Below are 18,610 nucleotides of genomic sequence, written 5' to 3'. Positions count from 1 at the left end.
CCGCTGTCGCCGACAGGGCCCCCCCCCCGCGCGCCGCTCGCGCTCCCTCAGCCGCTCCGGCCGCCTCTGCCCCAGCCTCTCTCTGGACCCCTGACGTCACCCGCGGTGACGTCACCGCCCCGCGGCGCTACCATTGGCCGCGCCCTCAACGCTCCGCCGGCCCCGAGGCACGCCGGGAGTTGTAGTTCTGAGGGGGGGAAGGGGGAATGGTGGCTGGGCCGCGGGTTCGAGGCCCCGCTGGGGCCGCAAGCTCCAGTTCCTCCCTTTCCGACGCTTCCCGCAATTCCCCACGGCTCCCCGCATTCCCTGGGTCTCCCCCCTTCCCCGTGGATTCTAGCACTCCTCTTATTCCCCCATTTTCATTTTGCCCGTTCCCACCACCTCATAAACTATGGGGCGCGCCTATTGTCAGGGCCTTGCAATTCCCCACGGCTCCCCCATTTCCACTGTTTTTCCACAATTCCCCACGGCTCCCCCTATTCCCAGTATCCCCCTCGTTCCCCACGGATTCTGGTGCCCCCTTATTCCCCTCTTTCCCATCCCCACGGGGATCCGGGAACCACCCCACGGAATATGGAGTTTGCCCACGGCAATCCCGTTCGATCCAAGCGGGAACGTGGCGGCTGGCCAGGCCCCGCAGCAGGAGTCACCATTCCGGATTTCCGCTGTGACACCGGCGAAGCATTTCCCGGTGCCTCAGTTTACCCGCCCGGATGATGACGGCACCAACGGGTGTCTCCCAAACCGATGGGATTGCGGTGTGGAACCTCCACGCCCCACATTCCTGACCCCGGCATCATCCCATAAATCTGCCCCCGTGCTTCCTCCCCCTGTGGGGAGGACACACAGCCAAAGAATCCCAAAAAGCTCCTCCATTTAATGCCCCGAGTTTGGCAGGGGCAGGAGGTGACACCAACCTGAGGGGACTCAAATCCACACCCCGCAATTCAGGGGGGGGATCTGGCAGGGGAACGGGGTTCTATTTGAGCAGAGCAGCTGGAAAACTTGGGATAGAGGATCCTGTATTTCCCAGGCCACAATATTCCCTGACTGGTTCCAAGTGACTGGGAGAACTGGACAGGGAAAAACAAGGATTTTACCATAATTTCTTGCAATGCTTCTATTCCATCTGTGAAACACCAGGGATTATTCCAGGATACCAGGGACTACAACAGCACCCTGATCCTTTTTTGGAATACCTCAATGCCACTCTTACAGCACCCAAAGCTTGGAATGTGGGTGCAGAGGGGATTTTGGGGATCCTCTGAGCGCTCCTCGGTCTGGAAATTGGGACAGAGGGGTCGTGGCTGGGCTTTCCCACCCCGGGATGGGAATATCATCCTCCCTGGATTGGGTGCAAACCATGATTCGGGGAAACCATGATTTCCCCTGATCAGAGATGGGCGGGGGAGAGCCAGGAGAATCCATGGATAGGGAATGTAGGGAATAGAGGGAGCCAAAGGGAACTGCTGGAAACCACTGGAAATGGGGAAACCAGAGTTCCAGGGAGATGTAAGCAATGGGGAAAGCACGGGGGGCTCTTGGGGATGGGGGATCTGTAGGTGCAGGCAGCTGGAAAAGGGGCTCTTCCCTGCCCATCCTCGTCCCTCTGGATTGGGGGTATCCCCATTCCCACCCCAACTCCCAGCCCAGCAGGGCCATGGGGTGCAGCAGCCCCTCGTTAGGGCCCTGTAATTCAGGAAAGGAAGGGAATCCACCCAAATTCAGGCCCTGCTGCTTCCCGTGGGATTCCTGCCCAAGAGGGCAAGATCCCAAAACGGTGGATCCCAGGAGAAGCCCCCAGCTGGCCAGGTGCATCCCCAAATTTTGGGGTTCAGGGAGAGCTAGGATCAGCCCTGAGCAAGGCAGACACTGCATTCCCAGGCACAGGGCAGCCAGAATCCCAAAATCCATCCCAAGGGCATGAGACAGATGAAACCTCGGAGATGGGGCTGGGGAAATGGAGGCAGGAGATCCTTTCCAAAAAAAAACAAAAAAAAAAAAAAAGAGGAATGACATATCCCTGTGCCTCCACCCACATCCACACACCTGGAGGGAGGAGATCCAACTGTGCCAGGTTGTCTGTGGAATCCCAGCCCTTCCCAAAGCCCTTTCCCCAATATCCTCAAGGATGGGGATGACACCATTCCCTTCCCAGCAGCCCAAGGCATGGAAACTCACCTCTTCCCAGGTTTTGGGAACCCCACCTTCCAGCCAGAGGGATTCATCACCCCAAAATGGCCATCAGTAGAGGGACAGGGATTGAGGCAACGGAAAAACGCCCACAACGGGCATTTTTGTGGAGTGGGAAACAGGGAGGCAGCAGGACATTGATCCCATAAGGACAAGAATCCTGAGGGATACAGGAGCCACACCAGGTTCAGAGCTCCTCCTACCCCGGGGAAAAGCAAAAGCAAAAAAAAAAAAAAAAAAAAAACCAACAAAAATGAAATGTTTATTCCCACCTGGCGTCGCTTCCGTGCGCTGCCGGCGCCACGGCCACCTTGGGGAGGTGACGGCGTCCCCTTGTCACCCCCCAGCACATGCCAGCTGCGGGCAGGGCTGTCCAGCCCTCGGAGGGAGGGACACAGCAGCAGTTTGTGAAGGCAGGGCAGTCGGGGAAGGGGGATCCCAGCGTGGCCGGGGCTCCGTTTGGCACGGAGCTTCCTCGGGTCCCCTTCCCCGGGGGCACGGAGCCGCCGCAGGAACCACGCAGAGGTTTGGATCTCTCAGCGTGCCCCCGTGCTGCTCAGGAGGAGCTCGTGCTCTCCCACTGCCGGAAAATGCGGAACACCTTGCAGGACTTCTCCGAGAGGCTCTGGAAAAGACGGGAACAAAGCAACAGCTTTGTCAAGGCACTGGAGCGGGACCTGCAACCGCCGCTGGCAAAGGGCACGAGGAGGAACTGCAGCAAATCCAAAATATCCCAGCTGGCTGCCAGGACAGCAGTGTGTTCCTCATTTTCATGATCCCAATTGGCCAGCTGGAGGGGAGAACAAGGAGACTACAAGCAAGAAGCAGGAAGGGACCCCAAAAAGCAGGAAGGGACCTCAAAAAGCAGGAAGGGATCCCAAAAGGCAGGAAAGTATCCCAAAAAGCAGGAAGGGACCTCAAAAAGCAGGAAGGGATCCCAAAAGGCAGGAAGGGGCTCCAAATAGCAGGAAGGGATCCCAAAAGGCAGGAAGGGATCCCAAAAGGCAGGAAGGGATCCCAAAAGGCAGGAAGGGGCTCCAAAAAGCAGGAAGGGGCTCCAAACAGCAGGAACGGACCCCAAAAAGCAGGAAGGGGCTCCAAAAAGCAGGAAGGGATCCCAAAAGGCAGGAAGGGGCTCCAAAAGGCAGGAAGGGGCTCCAAAAAGCAGGAACGGACCCCAAAAAGCAGGAAGGGGCTCCAAAAAGCAGGAAGGGATCCCAAAAGGCAGGAAGGGGCTCCAAAAGGCAGGAAGGGGCTCCAAAAAGCAGGAAGGGGCTCCAAACAGCAGGAACGGACCCCAAAAAGCAGGAAGGGATCCCAAAAAGCAGGAAGGGGCTCCAACCATCCCCTGCTCCAGTTGGGTCTGGTGCCTCTGACTTGTGACTGGTCCCACTGGACCATCTGGAGCTTTCCTGGCACATGGCAGAATCACGGAATCATGGAATGGTTTGGGTTGGAAGGGACCTTAAAGATCACCCAGTTCCAACCCCCTGCTGTGGGCAGGGACATCTTCCACTAGAAGGGACCTTTTGGGGACACAAATCACACGAAACCCCCAGGACAAATCCTGAAGGGGGAATGCTCCACCGCTCCCCTGAGCTCCAAGCGAAGCAGGAAGGAGCTGGCAGGAGGAATCCAAGTGGATAATGAGATCCAGGGAGGCAGCAGCTGCTCCACAGCCACACGGGGAGGGAGCTGTGGCCTCAGCAAACCTGGCAACCCAAGAGCCTGGAGCCAGGAATTGGGATGGCTGCAGAGAGGAGCTCTGGGCACACGGAATGAAACCAGATCTTGAGCAGCACTGTTATTTATAGCAGCCCTCGAGCAGCTCCAGCACAGCCCAGCCTTGGATGGAGCCTGGCTGTGGGAATGCCAGCAGCTCTGGCTGGGATTGATCCCAAACAAAGCCCATCCATCCCAAATTTTTGCTGCCTAGAGAAGTTGGGATGCCCCAGGCTCACCACTGGCTCCGTTTCGGACACTGTGTCACATTTTTGGATGCCAAGGAGCCTCTTCAGCACCACTTCCCAGCCTGGCTCAGCCTTCCCAGGCTCCTTCTCTGTCTGGGATGCAGCATCTTCCAGGGATTCCTCTCCCTCCCCAGTGCTGACCCAGGGACACCAATCACGGTGCTGCGAGCTGGGGTGAAAGAAGCTCCTCAAGGAAGTGTCCTGGGAAGCGAGGAGGTGACAGAGAAGGGACACAACAATGGGGTGGTTTAGAGACTCCAAGAAGCCCTCTTTGTGCCCAAATTACAACACCAAATCCCTGGATGAGGACCAGCCCGCCCGGATCACTCACCGAGCTGCTGGAGGAGCAGAGCCGTGCCCGCTTGGCCCTGCGGACAGGACTGGATGGCACTTCCATGTTGTCCCCCTGTCCCATGCTCCGGGTCACGGGGCGGCTCCTCAGAGCGGGGCTGGTCACATCCAACTCGCCCCTGTCCATGGAGTTGGGAGAATCCCAACCCCGTGGGCGGGACACAACTGGGGATGGGCTCTTCTCGTGCTGCTGGGGGGAAAAACGGGATTAACGGAGCTCCTCTGCTGGCTCCAACCCCCCTCAGCCATCCCACAGGAGCCCTTCCCGCCCCACAGATGCGTCCATTGGATGTGGACGAGGGACTTGGAACAGCTGGAGCTGGCCAAGTGTCCCTGCCCTGCCCAGCTGCGGGACGTACCTGCTCGGATGCTGGATCCTGGCTCCGCGTCAGCATCCTGCGTGGGGATGTGGGAACGGGCGGGAAGCGCTCGGGAGCAGCCGGGGCGGTGCTGCTGGAGCCGCAGGAATCCGGCTCGGCAGCCGATTCCAGCTGGTGGAAGCCCCACAGCCCCACCTTCCTCATGCAGCGGGAGCAGGTGATCACCGAGAGGTTCATGGAGCCCGAGGCAGCGCTGCAGGGACAGAGCCAAGTCATGGGATCCCCATGGAATGCCCATGGGATCCTCATGGGATCCCCATGGGATCCTCATGGAATGCCCATGGGATCTCCATAGGATCCTCATGGCATCCTCATGGGATCCCCATGGGATCTTCAGTGAATCCTCATGGAATTCCCATGGAATCCCCATGGGATCTTCATGGAATGCCCATGGGATCCTCACTGAATCCTCAATGAATCCCCATAGGATCCTCATAGAATCCTCATGGAATGCCCATGGGATCCCCATGGGATCCTCACTGAGTCCTCATGGAATTCCCATGGAATGCCCATGGGATCCCCATGGGATCCTCATGGAATCCCCATGGAATCCTCATGGGATCCCCATGGAATGCCCATGGAATCCTCATGGGATCCCCATGGAATGCCCATGGGATCCTCATGGAATCCTCATGGAATCCCCATAGGATCCCCATTGAATCCTCATGGAATCCCCATGGGATTCTCATGGAATCCCCATGGAATCCCCATAGGACCCTCATTGAATCCTCATGGAATCCCCATGGAGTCCTCATGGGATCACAGGATGGGTTCAAACAGATCTTAAAGATCATCTCATTCCAACCCCTCATGGGCAGGGACACTTCCCACTATCCCAGCTTGCTCCAAGCCCCATCCAACCCAGCCTTGGACACTTCCAGGGTTGGGGAAAGTCAGGAGAGGTGGTCAGGGATAAGCCTGGGCTTGGAAAAGTCAGGGAAATAAGTCCATTAAATCCCATCTATGACGTTGATTTAAACTTTGAAGTTGTGTTTAGCCTTGCCAGGAAGCAGGAACAGAGGAGGGGAAAAGAGGGAAAAAATGTGGTAAAATAAGGGAAGCAGGAATGTAGAGGAAAATGTGAAAATAGTTAAAAAAAGGAAGCAGGATCCTAGTGAAAAAGTGGGGAAAAGGTGGTAAAATAAGGGAAGCAGGAATGTAGTGGAAAAGTGGGAAGATAGTTAAAAAAAGGAAGCAGGATCCTAGTGAAAAAGAGGTAAAATAAGGAAAGCAGGAATGTAGAGGAAAATGTGAAAATAGTTTTAAAAAGGAAGCGGGATCCTAGTGAAAAAGAGGGGAAAAGGTGGTAAAATAAGGGAAGCAGGAATGTAGTGGAAAAGTGGGAAAATAGTTAAAAAAAGGAAGCAGGATCCTAGTGAAAGAGGGAAAATTGGAAAACACTGACAACAAAGGAAGCAGGGGAGTAGTGAAAAACAGAGAAACTGGGAAAATAAAATCAGTGAGGCAGAAGCATGGTGAGAAAGAGGGAAAATAGAAAAATGGTGAAAAAAGGGATACTGAACATTCCACATCCCTCCAGCCTCCAAGAGCTTTGATGGCAAGCCCAGAGCGTGAGGGACATTCCAGGCCCATCCCTGCAGCCCTGCCCACCTGCAGGTCCAGCCACACAGCGCCAGGATGCAGGCAGGAACGTGCACCTGCAGGATTTCCGTGGAAAACTTCCCAGGAGGCTTCTCTCCCTCTGCTCCTTTGTGCTCCAGCTCCTCCCCGATGAGCTGGAGGAGCCGAGTGATCCTTTCCTCTGTCAGGGACTGCAGAGCACAGGGATCAAATGCACTGGGCTTTACTCCCAAATCCTGTCCCGCATGGAGAAAAATCCCTTTTTCCACCCCCTGGAATTGCATCGTGCATCACCCCCAGCTCTGGTTAACAGGGAAAAGCCACTCAGAGTGATCCTCCTTGCCTCTGGCTCCCCACTCCATGAGATCTGCCCAGGCACCATCTGCTCCCCCGAGCAGTGGAGCAGGTCCCGTTCCTGCCGTGGCTTTGGGAGTCTCCCGGTGCTTTCCGAGCTCAGCCAGCCCCAAAACACCCCTGTGGCTGTGCTGAATGGATGAAGATTCCCTGGATCCCACACAGCTCCTGCCTGCCCAGAGCCATCTGCTCCCTGGCAAAGGAGTGTCCAATGAGCCAGACTTGGCTGCGGCGGAGCAGGGCCAGGACAGGTTCCTGCAGGGTGACAATTCCACACTTGTTCCTGCCTTTTCCTGCTTTTCCCTCCTGCTTGTGGAGCCTCCTCGAGCTCCTTCACCTTCCCAGGTCTCTGCCCACACCTCAGGTTCAGGGTGGCATCCCCTGGCATCCCAGATTCCTGTCTCCAGACATCCCAGCTAAAGGAGGAATCCGTGGGCTGCCCCTTCTCATGGAGCGCTTGGAGCTGCCAGGGAGAGCTCCCAAAGGAGTCTGTGGGATCCCAAATTCCCTCTCCTAGGCACCACAGAGCAGCCTGGACACTGGGAAAGGTCCAGAGTGGGAACCAGACACACTTCCCAGCTGATGAGCCGTTCCAAACTCCTCTTCACACGTTTCCATGGTGGAACCTCCACACGGGGAACGTCCAAGGGAAAAAACAAGGTGGGAGCAGATCCCTCACACACACACAGGCTGAAATTCCTGATTTTGGGTGGGCCCAGGCTCGTCCCTGGAGCCTGGAATGCTGCAGATTTTGGGAGCAGGAGGGAACTCACCATGTTTTTCAGGTCTTCTGGTTTGAGGGAGGGCAGCTGCAGCTCCAGCTGACACAGGCTCTGGAAGCGATCCAGGAAGTCCTGGAGGAGGACTCTGGGCTCGTCCACCAGCAGCTTGGCAAAGCGATCTGGGGAGAGCAGAAGCTGTGCTCAGCATTCCCAACCCCTCCTTATCCCACAGGGAAGGGGAGGACACGAGCCCAGCCAGGGTCTCCACGTAAATGCAGTGACAGGGTAAGAGGGAATGACCTTAAGCTGAAGGAGGAAAAGTTTAGGTGGGACATTGGGAATTGGGAATTCCTGGCTGGGCTGGAATTGCCAGAGCAGCTGGGGCTGCCCCTGGATCCCTGGAATGTCCAAGGCCAGGCTGGATGGGGCTTGGAGCAGCCTGGGATGGTGGAAGGTGTCCCTGCCATGGCAGGGGTGGCACTGGGTGGGCTTTAAGGTCCCTTCCAACCCCAACAATTCCATGATTGTTTTTCTGGCTTTTAAAGGAAAAGCTCAGCACAGCCTTTTCTCTTCACAGCATTCCCAAGCAGCACAGCTCCCAAGACAGGATCTGTCCCTCTCTGAGCATTCCATGACACCCAATCTCCCCTGTCCCCTCTCAGGTACACCCCAAAACCATTTTAACTGCTCCAGAGGCACCCAAAGGTCAGGAAAAGCTGGATACAGCCCTGGGGCTTTTATTTGCTGAGGCTGCTCAGGGGTGTTGCTTTCCTGTTGTATTCCACCATTCCCACAGGGAGAAGGAGAGTGTGATGACAGGAATAACAATGGAAAGGGGGGGAAAAAATGGGAATAATGCAGGAATCTGAGGCACCCACCTGGGCAGGGGCTGTCTGGCCAGAAGCAGAACTTCTCGTGGGCAGTGCTCAGGGCCTTCCTGAGCTCCTCACAGCGCTCCTTGTCTGCAGGGAAAAACTCAGGGAATGGCCAGGAAAACCAAGCCAGGAGAGGAAGCCACCAGGGTGGCAGAGTTTCCCTGGGATGCTTTCCCAGGATTTCCCAGGATGCTGCCTGAGGCTGGAGGCTGCACAGCCTGAAGCTTCACCTCAGACTGTTGGAATCCTGGATGCTGAGAATTTTAAACTTCCCGTGCTTTTCAGCACATCCAGGATTTCAACATCAGATTTCTCCCCCCTTTTCCCACCAAGAGGAATTCCAGGCTCCCTCAGGCAGCCCCAGAGCAGCAAATGTCACCTCAGCAGCTCCACCTGCCCACAGCCAAAATCCCTCCCATTCCCATTCCCAGGCACAGGGGAGCCTGTGGAAAAACAGCCCAAGCCAACCACGGGCACAAAACCTGCTGGATCCTGCCAGTTTTTCCTCCTGGGATGCTGCCAATCCCTGGCTGAGCTGATCCCTCCACCCCAGCTGTAGGAGCCAAATCCCAGCCATGTCTGGAAATCAAACTTCCCCAAAACCAAAAAAAAAAAAAAAAAAAAAAAAGATCTGACATTTAATTTCACTTACGTTTTCAGAATCAAATAATTTCTTTTTCAATTTGTTTTTCGATGCCTTTTTTCCCATCTTTGATTATTTTAGATTTTTCTAACCCCATGATTTCCAGTGGAATAATTTAGGCCAAGGTTTATTTAACAGAGATAATGTGAATAAATAGGGAATGTTGATACTGAGTGACCCAAAAGGGAAGGCTCAGTATTCCCACATGGCAGCACTTGGCAGGCAGCAGGAATGTGCTCCCTGTGTCCACTTCCAGGGGAATTGAAGCCAGGAAAATTGAGAAGTGGGGATGACACTTCCTTGTGGGACAATAAGGAGTTAAATAAGGAATAATTAAATCTCACAACGTAATTTCTGCCTGAATGGCCTTGGTGAGCAGCAACCACCAAGCAATTTTTCCACACTGGAAAAATTCAGTGGAGGATCAGGAAAGCAGATCCAGGAATTGGGAAAGAAAAGAGATTTTTTTTTTAAGGATTTTCAGATCCTTAAATGCATCCAGAGGGCAATGAGGCTGGAGAAATGGCTGGAAAACCTGGAAGGAGGCTGAGAGCCTTGGGATTTTTTGGAGAAAAGGAGGATGAGGGGTGAACTCTGCAACTTCTGGAGGAGGGAAGTGCTGAACTCTTCTCCCTGGAATCCTGTGGCAAGACTGGCATGGAATTCCAGCATGGGAATGGCTCAAATCTGCACCAGGGGAGGCTCAGGCTCAACATTAGGAACTGTTTCTCTAGCAAGATGATCCAAGTCTGGAATATTCCAAGAGGTGATCAGTGCCCCAAGCCTGGAAGTGTTTCAGACGTTTTTGGATAATTCCCTTTGGTCTGATTTGAGGTTTGGAACCTCTCTGGGGTTTTCCAGTCCTTAAAGAATGGGTGCAAAAAGGATGGAGGGTCTCCTTTCCATGGGGAGGACAAAAGAGCAGTGGGGACAGAGTGTGCTGGGAAGGTCCATCCCAATGGAAAGAAGACATTTTTTACAGTGAGAATTCCATCATTTCCTGGGGCCATCACTCCCTGGGATCATCATTCCCTGGAACCATCACTCCTGGCGCCATCATTCCCTGAAAACATAATTCCTTAGAACCATCATTCTTTAGGACCAGCATTCCTTGGAACCATCATTCCTTGGGACCATCATTCCTTGGGACCATCATTCCTTGGAATTATCATTCCTTGGAATTATCATTCCTTGGGACCATCATTCCTTGGAATTATCATTCCTTGGAACCATCATTCCTTGGGACCATCATTCCTTGGGACCATCATTCCTTGGAATTATCATTCCTTGGAATTATCATTCCTTGGAACCATCATTCCTTGGGACCATCATTCCTTGGGACCATCATTCCTTGGAATTATCATTCCTTGGAATTATCATTCCTTGGGACCATCATTCCTTGGGACCATCATTCCCTGAAAATGTAATTCCTCGGGACCATCATTCCCTGAGATCATCATTCCTCGGAACCAGCATTCCCTGAAACCATGATTCCTTGGAACCATCATTCCCTGAGACCCCCATTCCTTGGAATCATCATTCCCTGAGACCATAATTCCTTGGAACCATCATTCCCTGAGACCCCCATTCCTTGGAACCAGCATTCCCTGAGACCCCCATTCCTTGGAATCATCATTCCCTGAAACCATAATTCATTGGAACCATCATTCCCTGAAACCATAATTCCTTGGAATCATCATTCCCTGAGACCACCATTCCTTGGAACCATCATTCCCTGAAACCATAATTCCTTGGAATCATCATTCCCTGAGACCCCCATTCCTTGGAATCATCATTCTCTGAGACCATCATTCCCTGAGACCACCATTCCTTGGAATCATCATTCCCTGAGACCACCATTCCTTGGAACCAGCATTCCCTGAAACCATCACTCCTTAGAACCACCATTCCCTGGACACTCGGGACAGAACAGGACAAGCTTTAAGATCCCTCCCAACCCAAACTCCTGACAATTCCACGACCTCTCCCAGCTGGAATTCCCTGACACAAACCAGGATCGATTATCCCACCCCACCCCCAGCTAAACACCACTCATTTCCCTTGAGCTGCTTTCCCAGACACCCCAAACTCCGGCGCCCCTGGAAGCCGCTGCATCCCGAAATCCCAAAAAAGATCCCGAAATCCCGAGCTGCTCACAGTTGCTGAGGTCGAAGGCGAGCTGCAGGCTCACGCACAGGTAGGCCTGGCAGCTGGAGCACCTGAGCAGGTCACACTCCACGTTGAGCCAGCCGAACCTGGCGCACACCAGCGGGGACAGCGCGTGCGGCTTGCCCGCCCACTTCAGCGGGTGAGCCCGTCAAGGACACAACGGCCAGAATTCCCGGCTTTCTATGGGATGGGGAAAGGAGACAGCACCCAGAATTCCTGGGTTTTTTATGGGCTGGGGAAAGGAGACAACAGCCAGAATTCCCGGCTTTCTATGGGATGGGGAAAGGAGACAACAGCCAGAATTCCCGGCTTTCTATGGGATGGGGAAAGGAGACAACGGCCAGAATTCCCGGCTTCCTATGGGATGGGGAAAGGAGACAACAGCCAGAATTCCCGGCTTTCTATGGGATGGGGAAAGGAGACAACAGCCAGAATTCCCGGCCAGAATTCCCAGCTTTTTATGGGATGGGGAAAGGAGAGAGTGCCCAGAATTCCCAGCTTTTCATGGACTGGGGAAAGGAGACAATGGCCAGAATTCCCGGCCAGAATTCCCAGCTTTTTATGGGGTGGGGAAAGGAGACAACAGCCAGAATTCCCAGCTTTTTATGGGATGGGGAAAGGAGACAACAGCCAGAATTCCCAGCTTTTTATGGGATGGGGAAAGGAGACAACAGCCAGAGTTCCCGGCTTTTTATGGGCTGGGGAAAGGAGACAACAGCCAGAATTCCCGGCTTTTTATGGGATGGGGAAAGGAGACAACAGCCAGAATTCCCGGCTTTTTATGGGATGGGGAAAGGAGACAGCACCCAGAATTCCCGGCTTTTTATGGGATGGGGAAAGGAGACAACGGCCAGAATTCCCGGCTTTTTATGGGATGGGGAAAGGAGACAACAGCCAGAATTCCCGGCCAGAATTCCCAGCTTTTTATGGGATGGGGAAAGGAGAGAGTGCCCAGAATTCCCAGCTTTTCATGGACTGGGGAAAGGAGACAATGGCCAGAATTCCCGGCCAGAATTCCCAGCTTTTTATGGGGTGGGGAAAGGAGACAACAGCCAGAATTCCTGGGCTTTTTATGGGATGGGGAAAGGAGACAACAGCCAGAATTCCCGGCTTTTTATGGGATGGGGAAAGGAGACAACAGCCAGAATTCCCAGACAAAATTCCCGGCTTTTTATGGGATGGGGAAAGGAGACAACAGCCAGAATTCCTGGGTTTTTTATGGGCTGGGGAAAGGAGACAGCACCCAGAATTCCCGGCTTTTTATGGGATGGGGAAAGGAGACAACAGCCAGAATTCCTGGGTTTTTTATGGGCTGGGGAAAGGAGACAGCACCCAGAATTCCCGGGCTTTTTATGGGATGGGGAAAGGAGAGAGTGCCCAGAATTCCCAGCTTTTCATGGACTGGGGAAAGGAGACAATGGCCAGAATTCCCAGCCAGAATTCCCAGCTTTTTATGGGATGGGGAAAGGAGACAACAGCCAGAATTCCCGGGCTTTTTATGGGATGGGGAAAGGAGACAACAGCCAGAATTCCCAGCTTTTTATGGGATGGGGAAAGGAGACAACAGCCAGAATTCCCGGCCAGAATTCCCGGCTTTTCATGGGATGGTGAAAGGAGACAGCACCCAGAATTCCCGGCTTTTTATGGGATGGGGAAAGGAGACAGCACCCAGAATTCCCGGCTTTTTATGGGATGGGGAAAGGAGACAACAGCCAGAATTCCCGGGCTTTTTATGGGATGGGGAAAGGAGACAACAGCCAGAATTCCCGGGCTTTTTATGGGATGGGGAAAGGAGACAACAGCCAGAATTCCCGGGCTTTTTATGGGATGGGGAAAGGAGACAACAGCCAGAATTCCCGGGCTTTTTATGGGATGGGGAAAGGAGACAACAGCCAGAATTCCTGGCTTTTTATGGGATGGGGAAAGGAGACAGCACCCAGAATTCCCGGCCAGAATTCCCAGTTTTTCATGGGCTGGGGAATCCTTCCGAGAGAGGGAGAGCTGGGAGCGGGCTGCAGCGTGCTCGGGAGGGCAAGCAGAGGGAGCGGGAGCAGGGCAGGAACGCAGGGAGTGGCGGGAGCGTGCTCGGGGGAGTTTAGGAGAGGCGGGATTTTAGGAAAAGGCTGGGTTTAGAAAGAGGCTGGATTGAGGAAAAAGTTGGATTTTAGGAAAAGGTTGGATTTTAGGAAGAGGTTGGATTTAGGAAAAAGTTGGATTTTAGGAAAAGGTTGGATTTAGGAAAAAGTTGGATTTAGGAAATAGTTGGATTTTAGGAAGAGGTTGGATTTTAGGAAGAGGTTGGATTTAGGAAAAAGTTGGATTTTAGGAAGAGGTTGGATTTTAGGAAGAGGTTGGATTTAGGAAAAAGTTGGATTTTAGGAAGAGGTTGGATTTTAGGAGGAGGTTGGATTTTAGGAAAAGGTTGGATTTAGGAAAAAGTTGGATTTTAGGAAGAGGATGGATTTAGGAAAAAGTTGGATTTTAGGAAGAGGTTGGATTCTAGGAAAAAGTTGGATTTAGGAAAAGGTTGGATTTTAGGAAGAGGTTGGATTTAGGAAAAGCTTGGATTATAGGAAAAGGCGGGATTTGAGGAAAAGCGGGATTTCAGGAAAAGGTAGGACTTTAGGAAGAGGTTGGATTTTAGGAAAAGGTTGGATTTAGGAAAAAGTTGGATTTTAGGAAGAGGTTGGATTTAGGAAGAGGTTGGATTTAGGAAAAGCTTGGATTATAAGAAAAGGCAGGATTTGAGGGAGAGGCAGGATTTTAGGAAAAGGCAGGATTTTGGGAAAATGTTGGATTTTAGGAAGAGGTGGGATTTGAGGAAGAGGCTGCATTTGAAGAAGAGGTGGGATTTTAGGGAAAGGCTGGATTTAGGAAGAGGCGGGATTTTAGGGAAAGGCTGGAATTCAGGAAAAGGCTAGCTTTCAGGAAGAAGTTGCATTTAGGAAAAGGCTGGATTTTAGGAAGAGGTTGGATTTTAGGGAAAAGGTAGGATTTGAGGGAAAAGGTGGGATTTGAAGGAGAAGCAGGACTTTGGGAAAATGCTGGATTTTAGAAAAAGCTGGGATTTGAAGAAGAGGCTGGATATGAGGAAGAGGCAGGATTTGAGGGAAAAGGTTGGATTTTAGGAAAAGGCTGGATTTAGGAAGAGGCAGGATTTTAGGAAAAGGTTTGGTTTAGGCAAAGGCTGGATTTTAGGGAAAGGCTGGATTTTAGGAAAAGACAGGATTTTAGGGAAAGGCTGGATTTTAGGAAAAGACAGGATTTTAGGGAAAGGCTGGATTTTAGGAAAAGGCTGGGTTTGAGGAAGAGGCTGGATTTGAGGAAGAGGTTTGATTTAGGCAAAGGCTGGATTTTAGGGAAAGGCTGGATTTTAGGAAAAGACAGGATTTTAGGGAAAGGCTGGGTTTGAGGAAGAGGCTGGATTTTAGGAAAAGATGGGATTTTAGGAAAAGATGGGATTTTAAGGCTCTTCCCTAGAGAGTGCTGGGGCACTGAGCATTCCCCAGGGAACAGTCACATCTCCAAAGCTCCAGGAGCAGCTCTCAGGGACAGGGTGGAATTTTGGGATAGCCGTGCAAGGCCAGGAATTGGATCAATGATCCCTGAGGATCTCCTCCCAACAATTCCAAGGTGGGAATTTCCAGCATCCCAAAGGATATGGTGAAGGTTTGCACTCTGCTGAAATAGGCTTCCCTGCTGGCAGATTCCAAGGAAAGAGCTTCCATTTGGGAAGGTCCCTTGGCTTGCTCCGAGCAGTCCGACGTGTCCTTCCTGAAAGGAAAAGGCAGCAAGGAAAACTCCTGGGAAAGTTCCTGCATTTCAGGAAAACACTGGGGTTTGGGGAAAGGCTGGATTTTGGGAAGTGTTGGGTTTTAGGAAAAGGTTGGATTTAGGAAATGGCTGGATTTTGGGAAAAGATTGGATTTTAGGAAAAGGTTTAATTTTAGGAAAAGGTTGGATTTGGGAAATGTTGGGTTTTAGGATAAAGCTGGATTTTAGGAAAAGGCTGGATTTTAGGAAAAGGTTGGGTTTTAGGATAAGACTGGATTTGGGAAAGGTTGGATTTTAGGATAAGGCTGGATTTGGGAAAAGGTTGGATTTTAGGATAAGGCTGGATTTAGGAAAACACTGGATTTTGGGAAATGTTGGGTTTTAGGAAAAGGTTGGAATTAGGAAAAATATGGATTTTAGGAAAAGGTTGGATTTTAGGAAAAGGTTGGATTTGGGAAAGGTTAGATATTAGGATAAGGCTGGATTTCAGGAAAAGGCTGGATTTTAGGATAAGGCTGGATTTGGGAAATGTTGGGTTTCAGGAAAAGGTTGGATTTCGGAAAAAGCTGGATTTTAGGAAAAGGTTGGGTTTTAGGATAAGACTGGATTTGGGAAAGGTTGGATTTTAGGATAAGGCTGGATTTGGGAAAAGGTTGGATTTTAGGATAAGGCTGGATTTAGGAAAACACTGGATTTTGGGAAATGTTGGGTTTTAGGAAAAGGTTGGAATTAGGAAAAATATGGATTTTAGGAAAAGGTTGGGTTTTAGGATAAGACTGGGTTTGGGAAAGGTTGGGGTTTGGGAAAAGGTTGGGTTTGGGAAATGGCTGGATTTTAGGAAAAGGCTGAATTCAGGAAAAGGTTGGATTTAGGAAATGGCTGGAATTTGGTAAATGCTGGATTTTAGGAAAAGGTTGGATTTAGGAAAAAGCTGGATTTGGGAAAAGGTTGGATTTTAGGATAAGGCTGGATTTTAGGAAAAGGTTGGATTTCAGGAAAAGGCTGGATTTGGGAAATGTTGGGTTTTAGGAAAAGGTTGGATTTTAGGAAAGTTTGGATTTTAGGAAGAGGTTGGATTTTAGGAAAGTCTGGATTTTAGGAAAAGGCTGTATTTTAGGAAAGTTTGGATTTCAGGAAAAGGTTGAATTTTAGAAAAAGGCTGGATTTGGGAAAAGACTGGATTTAGGAAAAGGCTGTGTTTTAGGAAAAGGTTGGATTTTGGGAAAAGGTTGGATTTTAGTATAAGGCTGGATTTGGGAAATGTTGGGTTTTAGGAAAAGGTTGGATTTTAGGAAAAGGCTGAATTCAGGAAATGGCTGGATTTTAGGAAAAGGTTGAATTTTAGGAAAAGTTTGGATTTTAGGAAAAGGCTGGATTTTAGGAAAAAGCTGGATTTTAGGAAAAAGCTGGATTTTAAGACTAGGATTTAAAACAAAGCACTTCCTAACCCCCCCCATCCCTCAGGCCTGTCCTAACAAGGATCTTCCACAGCTCCCCATGGGCAGCTCTTAATTAACTGCTAATGAATCAATGAAGGAATAAAATCGCAGTGCCTGGGCAGTGACCAAAGCTCAGGGATGGCTGGGACAGGGCAGGGACACCCCCAAAGCTCAGCCCCCCCTGCTCCCAGTGCTCCCAGTAACTCCCAGTGACTCCCAGTGCGACCATCACTGTGACCAGGACGGGGCCAGTTCAGGCCACGGGGACGTCACGGGTCACTTGCCTGGGCTGCCCTCCCAGTGCCCTCCCAGTGCCCCCAGTGCCCCCAGTGCCCTCAGTGCTCTCCCAGTGCCCCCAGTACCCTCCCAGTGCCCCCAGTATCCTCTCAGTGCCCTCCCAGTGCCCTCCCAGTGCCCCCAGTGCCCTCCCAGTGCCCTCCCAGTGCCCTCAGTGCTCTCCCAGTGCCCCCAGTATCCTCTCAGTGCCCTCCCAGTGCCCTCCCAGTGCCCCCAGTATCCTCCCAGTGCCCTCCATGTGCCCCCAGTGCCCTCCCAGTGCCCCCAGCGCCCTCCCAGTGCCCTCCCAGTGCCCCCAGCGCCCTCCCAGTGCCCCCAGTGCCCTCTCAGTGCCCCCAATACTCTCCCAGTGCCCCCAGTGCCCCCCCAGTGCCCTCCCAGTATCCTCAGTACTCTCCCAGTGCCCCCAGTGCCCTCCCAGTGCCCCCAGTGCCCTCTCAGTGCCCCCAATACTCTCCCAGTGTCCCCAGTGCCCCCCCAGTGCCCTCCAAGTGCCCCCAGTGCCCTCCCAGTGCCCCCAATACTCTCCCAGTGCCCCCAGTGCCCCCCCAGTGCCCTCCCAGTATCCTCAGTACCCTCCCAGTGCCCCCAGTGCCCTCCCAGTGCCCCCAATACTCTCCCAGTGCCCTCCCAGTATCCTCAGTACCTTCCCAGTGCCCCCAGTACCCTCCCAGTACCCCCCAGTGCCCCAATACTCTCCCAGTGCACCCAGTACCCTCTCAGTGCCCTCAGTACCCTCCCAGTATCCTCAGTACCTTTCCAGTGCCCCCAGTACCCTCCCAGTGCCCTCCCAGTATCCTCAGTACTCTCCCAGTGCCCCCAGGGCCCTCCCAGTGTCCCAATATGTGTTTCCACTGCTACCTCCTTGTCCTCCCAGTATTCCCAGCAGCCCTGAGTCCCCTCAATATTCCCAGTATCCCTGAGTCTCCCCAGTGCTCCCAGTATCCCTGATTCTCCCCAGTATTCCCAGTATCCCTGAGTCTCCCCAGTATTCCCAGTATCCCTGAATCTCCCCAGTATCCCTAAGTCTCCCCAGTGCTCCCAGTATCCCTAAATCTCCCCAGTGCTCCCAGTATCCCTGAGTCTCCCCAGTATCCCTGAGTCTCCCCAGTGTTCCCAGTATCCCTGAGTGTCCCCAGTGCTCCCAGTCCCCGCAGCCCCCTCCCAGCACCCCCGTTCCCAGTGCTCCCCAGTCGCTCCCAGCTCGTTCCCCCACTCTCTCTCCCCAGTAACGACCCCCAGCACCCCCCAGTCCCCTCCAGCCACGCTCCCGCCGACTCCAGCTCCCCCCCCCAGGACCCCAAATAACACCGAGGGGTCCCCGGTCCCCTCAGGAGCCCCCAGCCCTCCCCCTCCCCTCACACGGCCGGGCCTCCCCCCGACGCCAGCCCGGTGCAGGCGAGTCCCCCCCGCCGCTGCCCCTCACCCGCCGGGCCCGGGCCCCTCGGTGGCGATGCCGCCGTCGATGAGGTCGCGGATCTGCCGGGGGGTGACGGGGGGCGGCCGCCCTCGGTTCCCCCCCGCCGCCGCCGCCGCCACCGCTCCCCCGGCGCTGGGCGCCGCCATTTTGGTCCCTCCCCCTCCCGTCACGGCCCGGGAAACGCGGGCCCGCACGAACGTTCCGCCCGCGCACGATCGTTCCGCTCACGCCGCAGGGGTCGCTCATGACCTCGCGCGACCCCCGCGCGGCCTCCGGAAGCTCGCGGAGGGCTCGGGGGGCGCCGGCGCCCCCGTGAAAGTCCCCGCGAATGTCCCCGGGAGCGTCCCCGCGAACGCCCCCGCGCCCCCCCGCTCTCGGCGCTCTATTGCTCCAGCCTGGATCGATCGCTCAGCTCTCCCCACAGCGGCGCTCTCGCCGCAGC

The 18,610-nt window shown here is 53.3% G+C and overlaps 1 protein-coding gene across 1 annotated transcript; it reads right to left on the bottom strand.

Annotated features, from left to right (window-relative positions):
- Nucleotides 1-2,442: 2,442 nt before the first annotated feature.
- Nucleotides 2,443-18,606, bottom strand: ZC3HC1 (zinc finger C3HC-type containing 1). Its single transcript, XM_053979012.1, has 10 exons — nucleotides 18,175-18,606; nucleotides 14,901-15,012; nucleotides 11,227-11,377; nucleotides 8,430-8,513; nucleotides 7,603-7,730; nucleotides 6,506-6,666; nucleotides 4,874-5,087; nucleotides 4,495-4,701; nucleotides 4,155-4,364; nucleotides 2,443-2,818 (listed from the first exon to the last, which is right to left on the bottom strand). The coding sequence occupies exons 1-10, from the start codon at nucleotides 18,312-18,314 to the stop codon at nucleotides 2,750-2,752; spliced, it is 1,476 nt and encodes a 491-aa protein (XP_053834987.1). The 5' UTR covers nucleotides 18,315-18,606; the 3' UTR covers nucleotides 2,443-2,749.
- Between the last annotated feature and the right edge of the window lie 4 nt (nucleotides 18,607-18,610).

Source organism: Vidua macroura, chromosome 5 (assembly GCF_024509145.1).
Source record: "Vidua macroura isolate BioBank_ID:100142 chromosome 5, ASM2450914v1, whole genome shotgun sequence".
NCBI classification, from domain to species: Eukaryota; Metazoa; Chordata; class Aves; order Passeriformes; family Viduidae; genus Vidua; species Vidua macroura.
The sequence above is the reverse complement of the archived record's forward strand: the minus strand, read 5'-3'. Positions and strand labels throughout refer to the sequence as shown.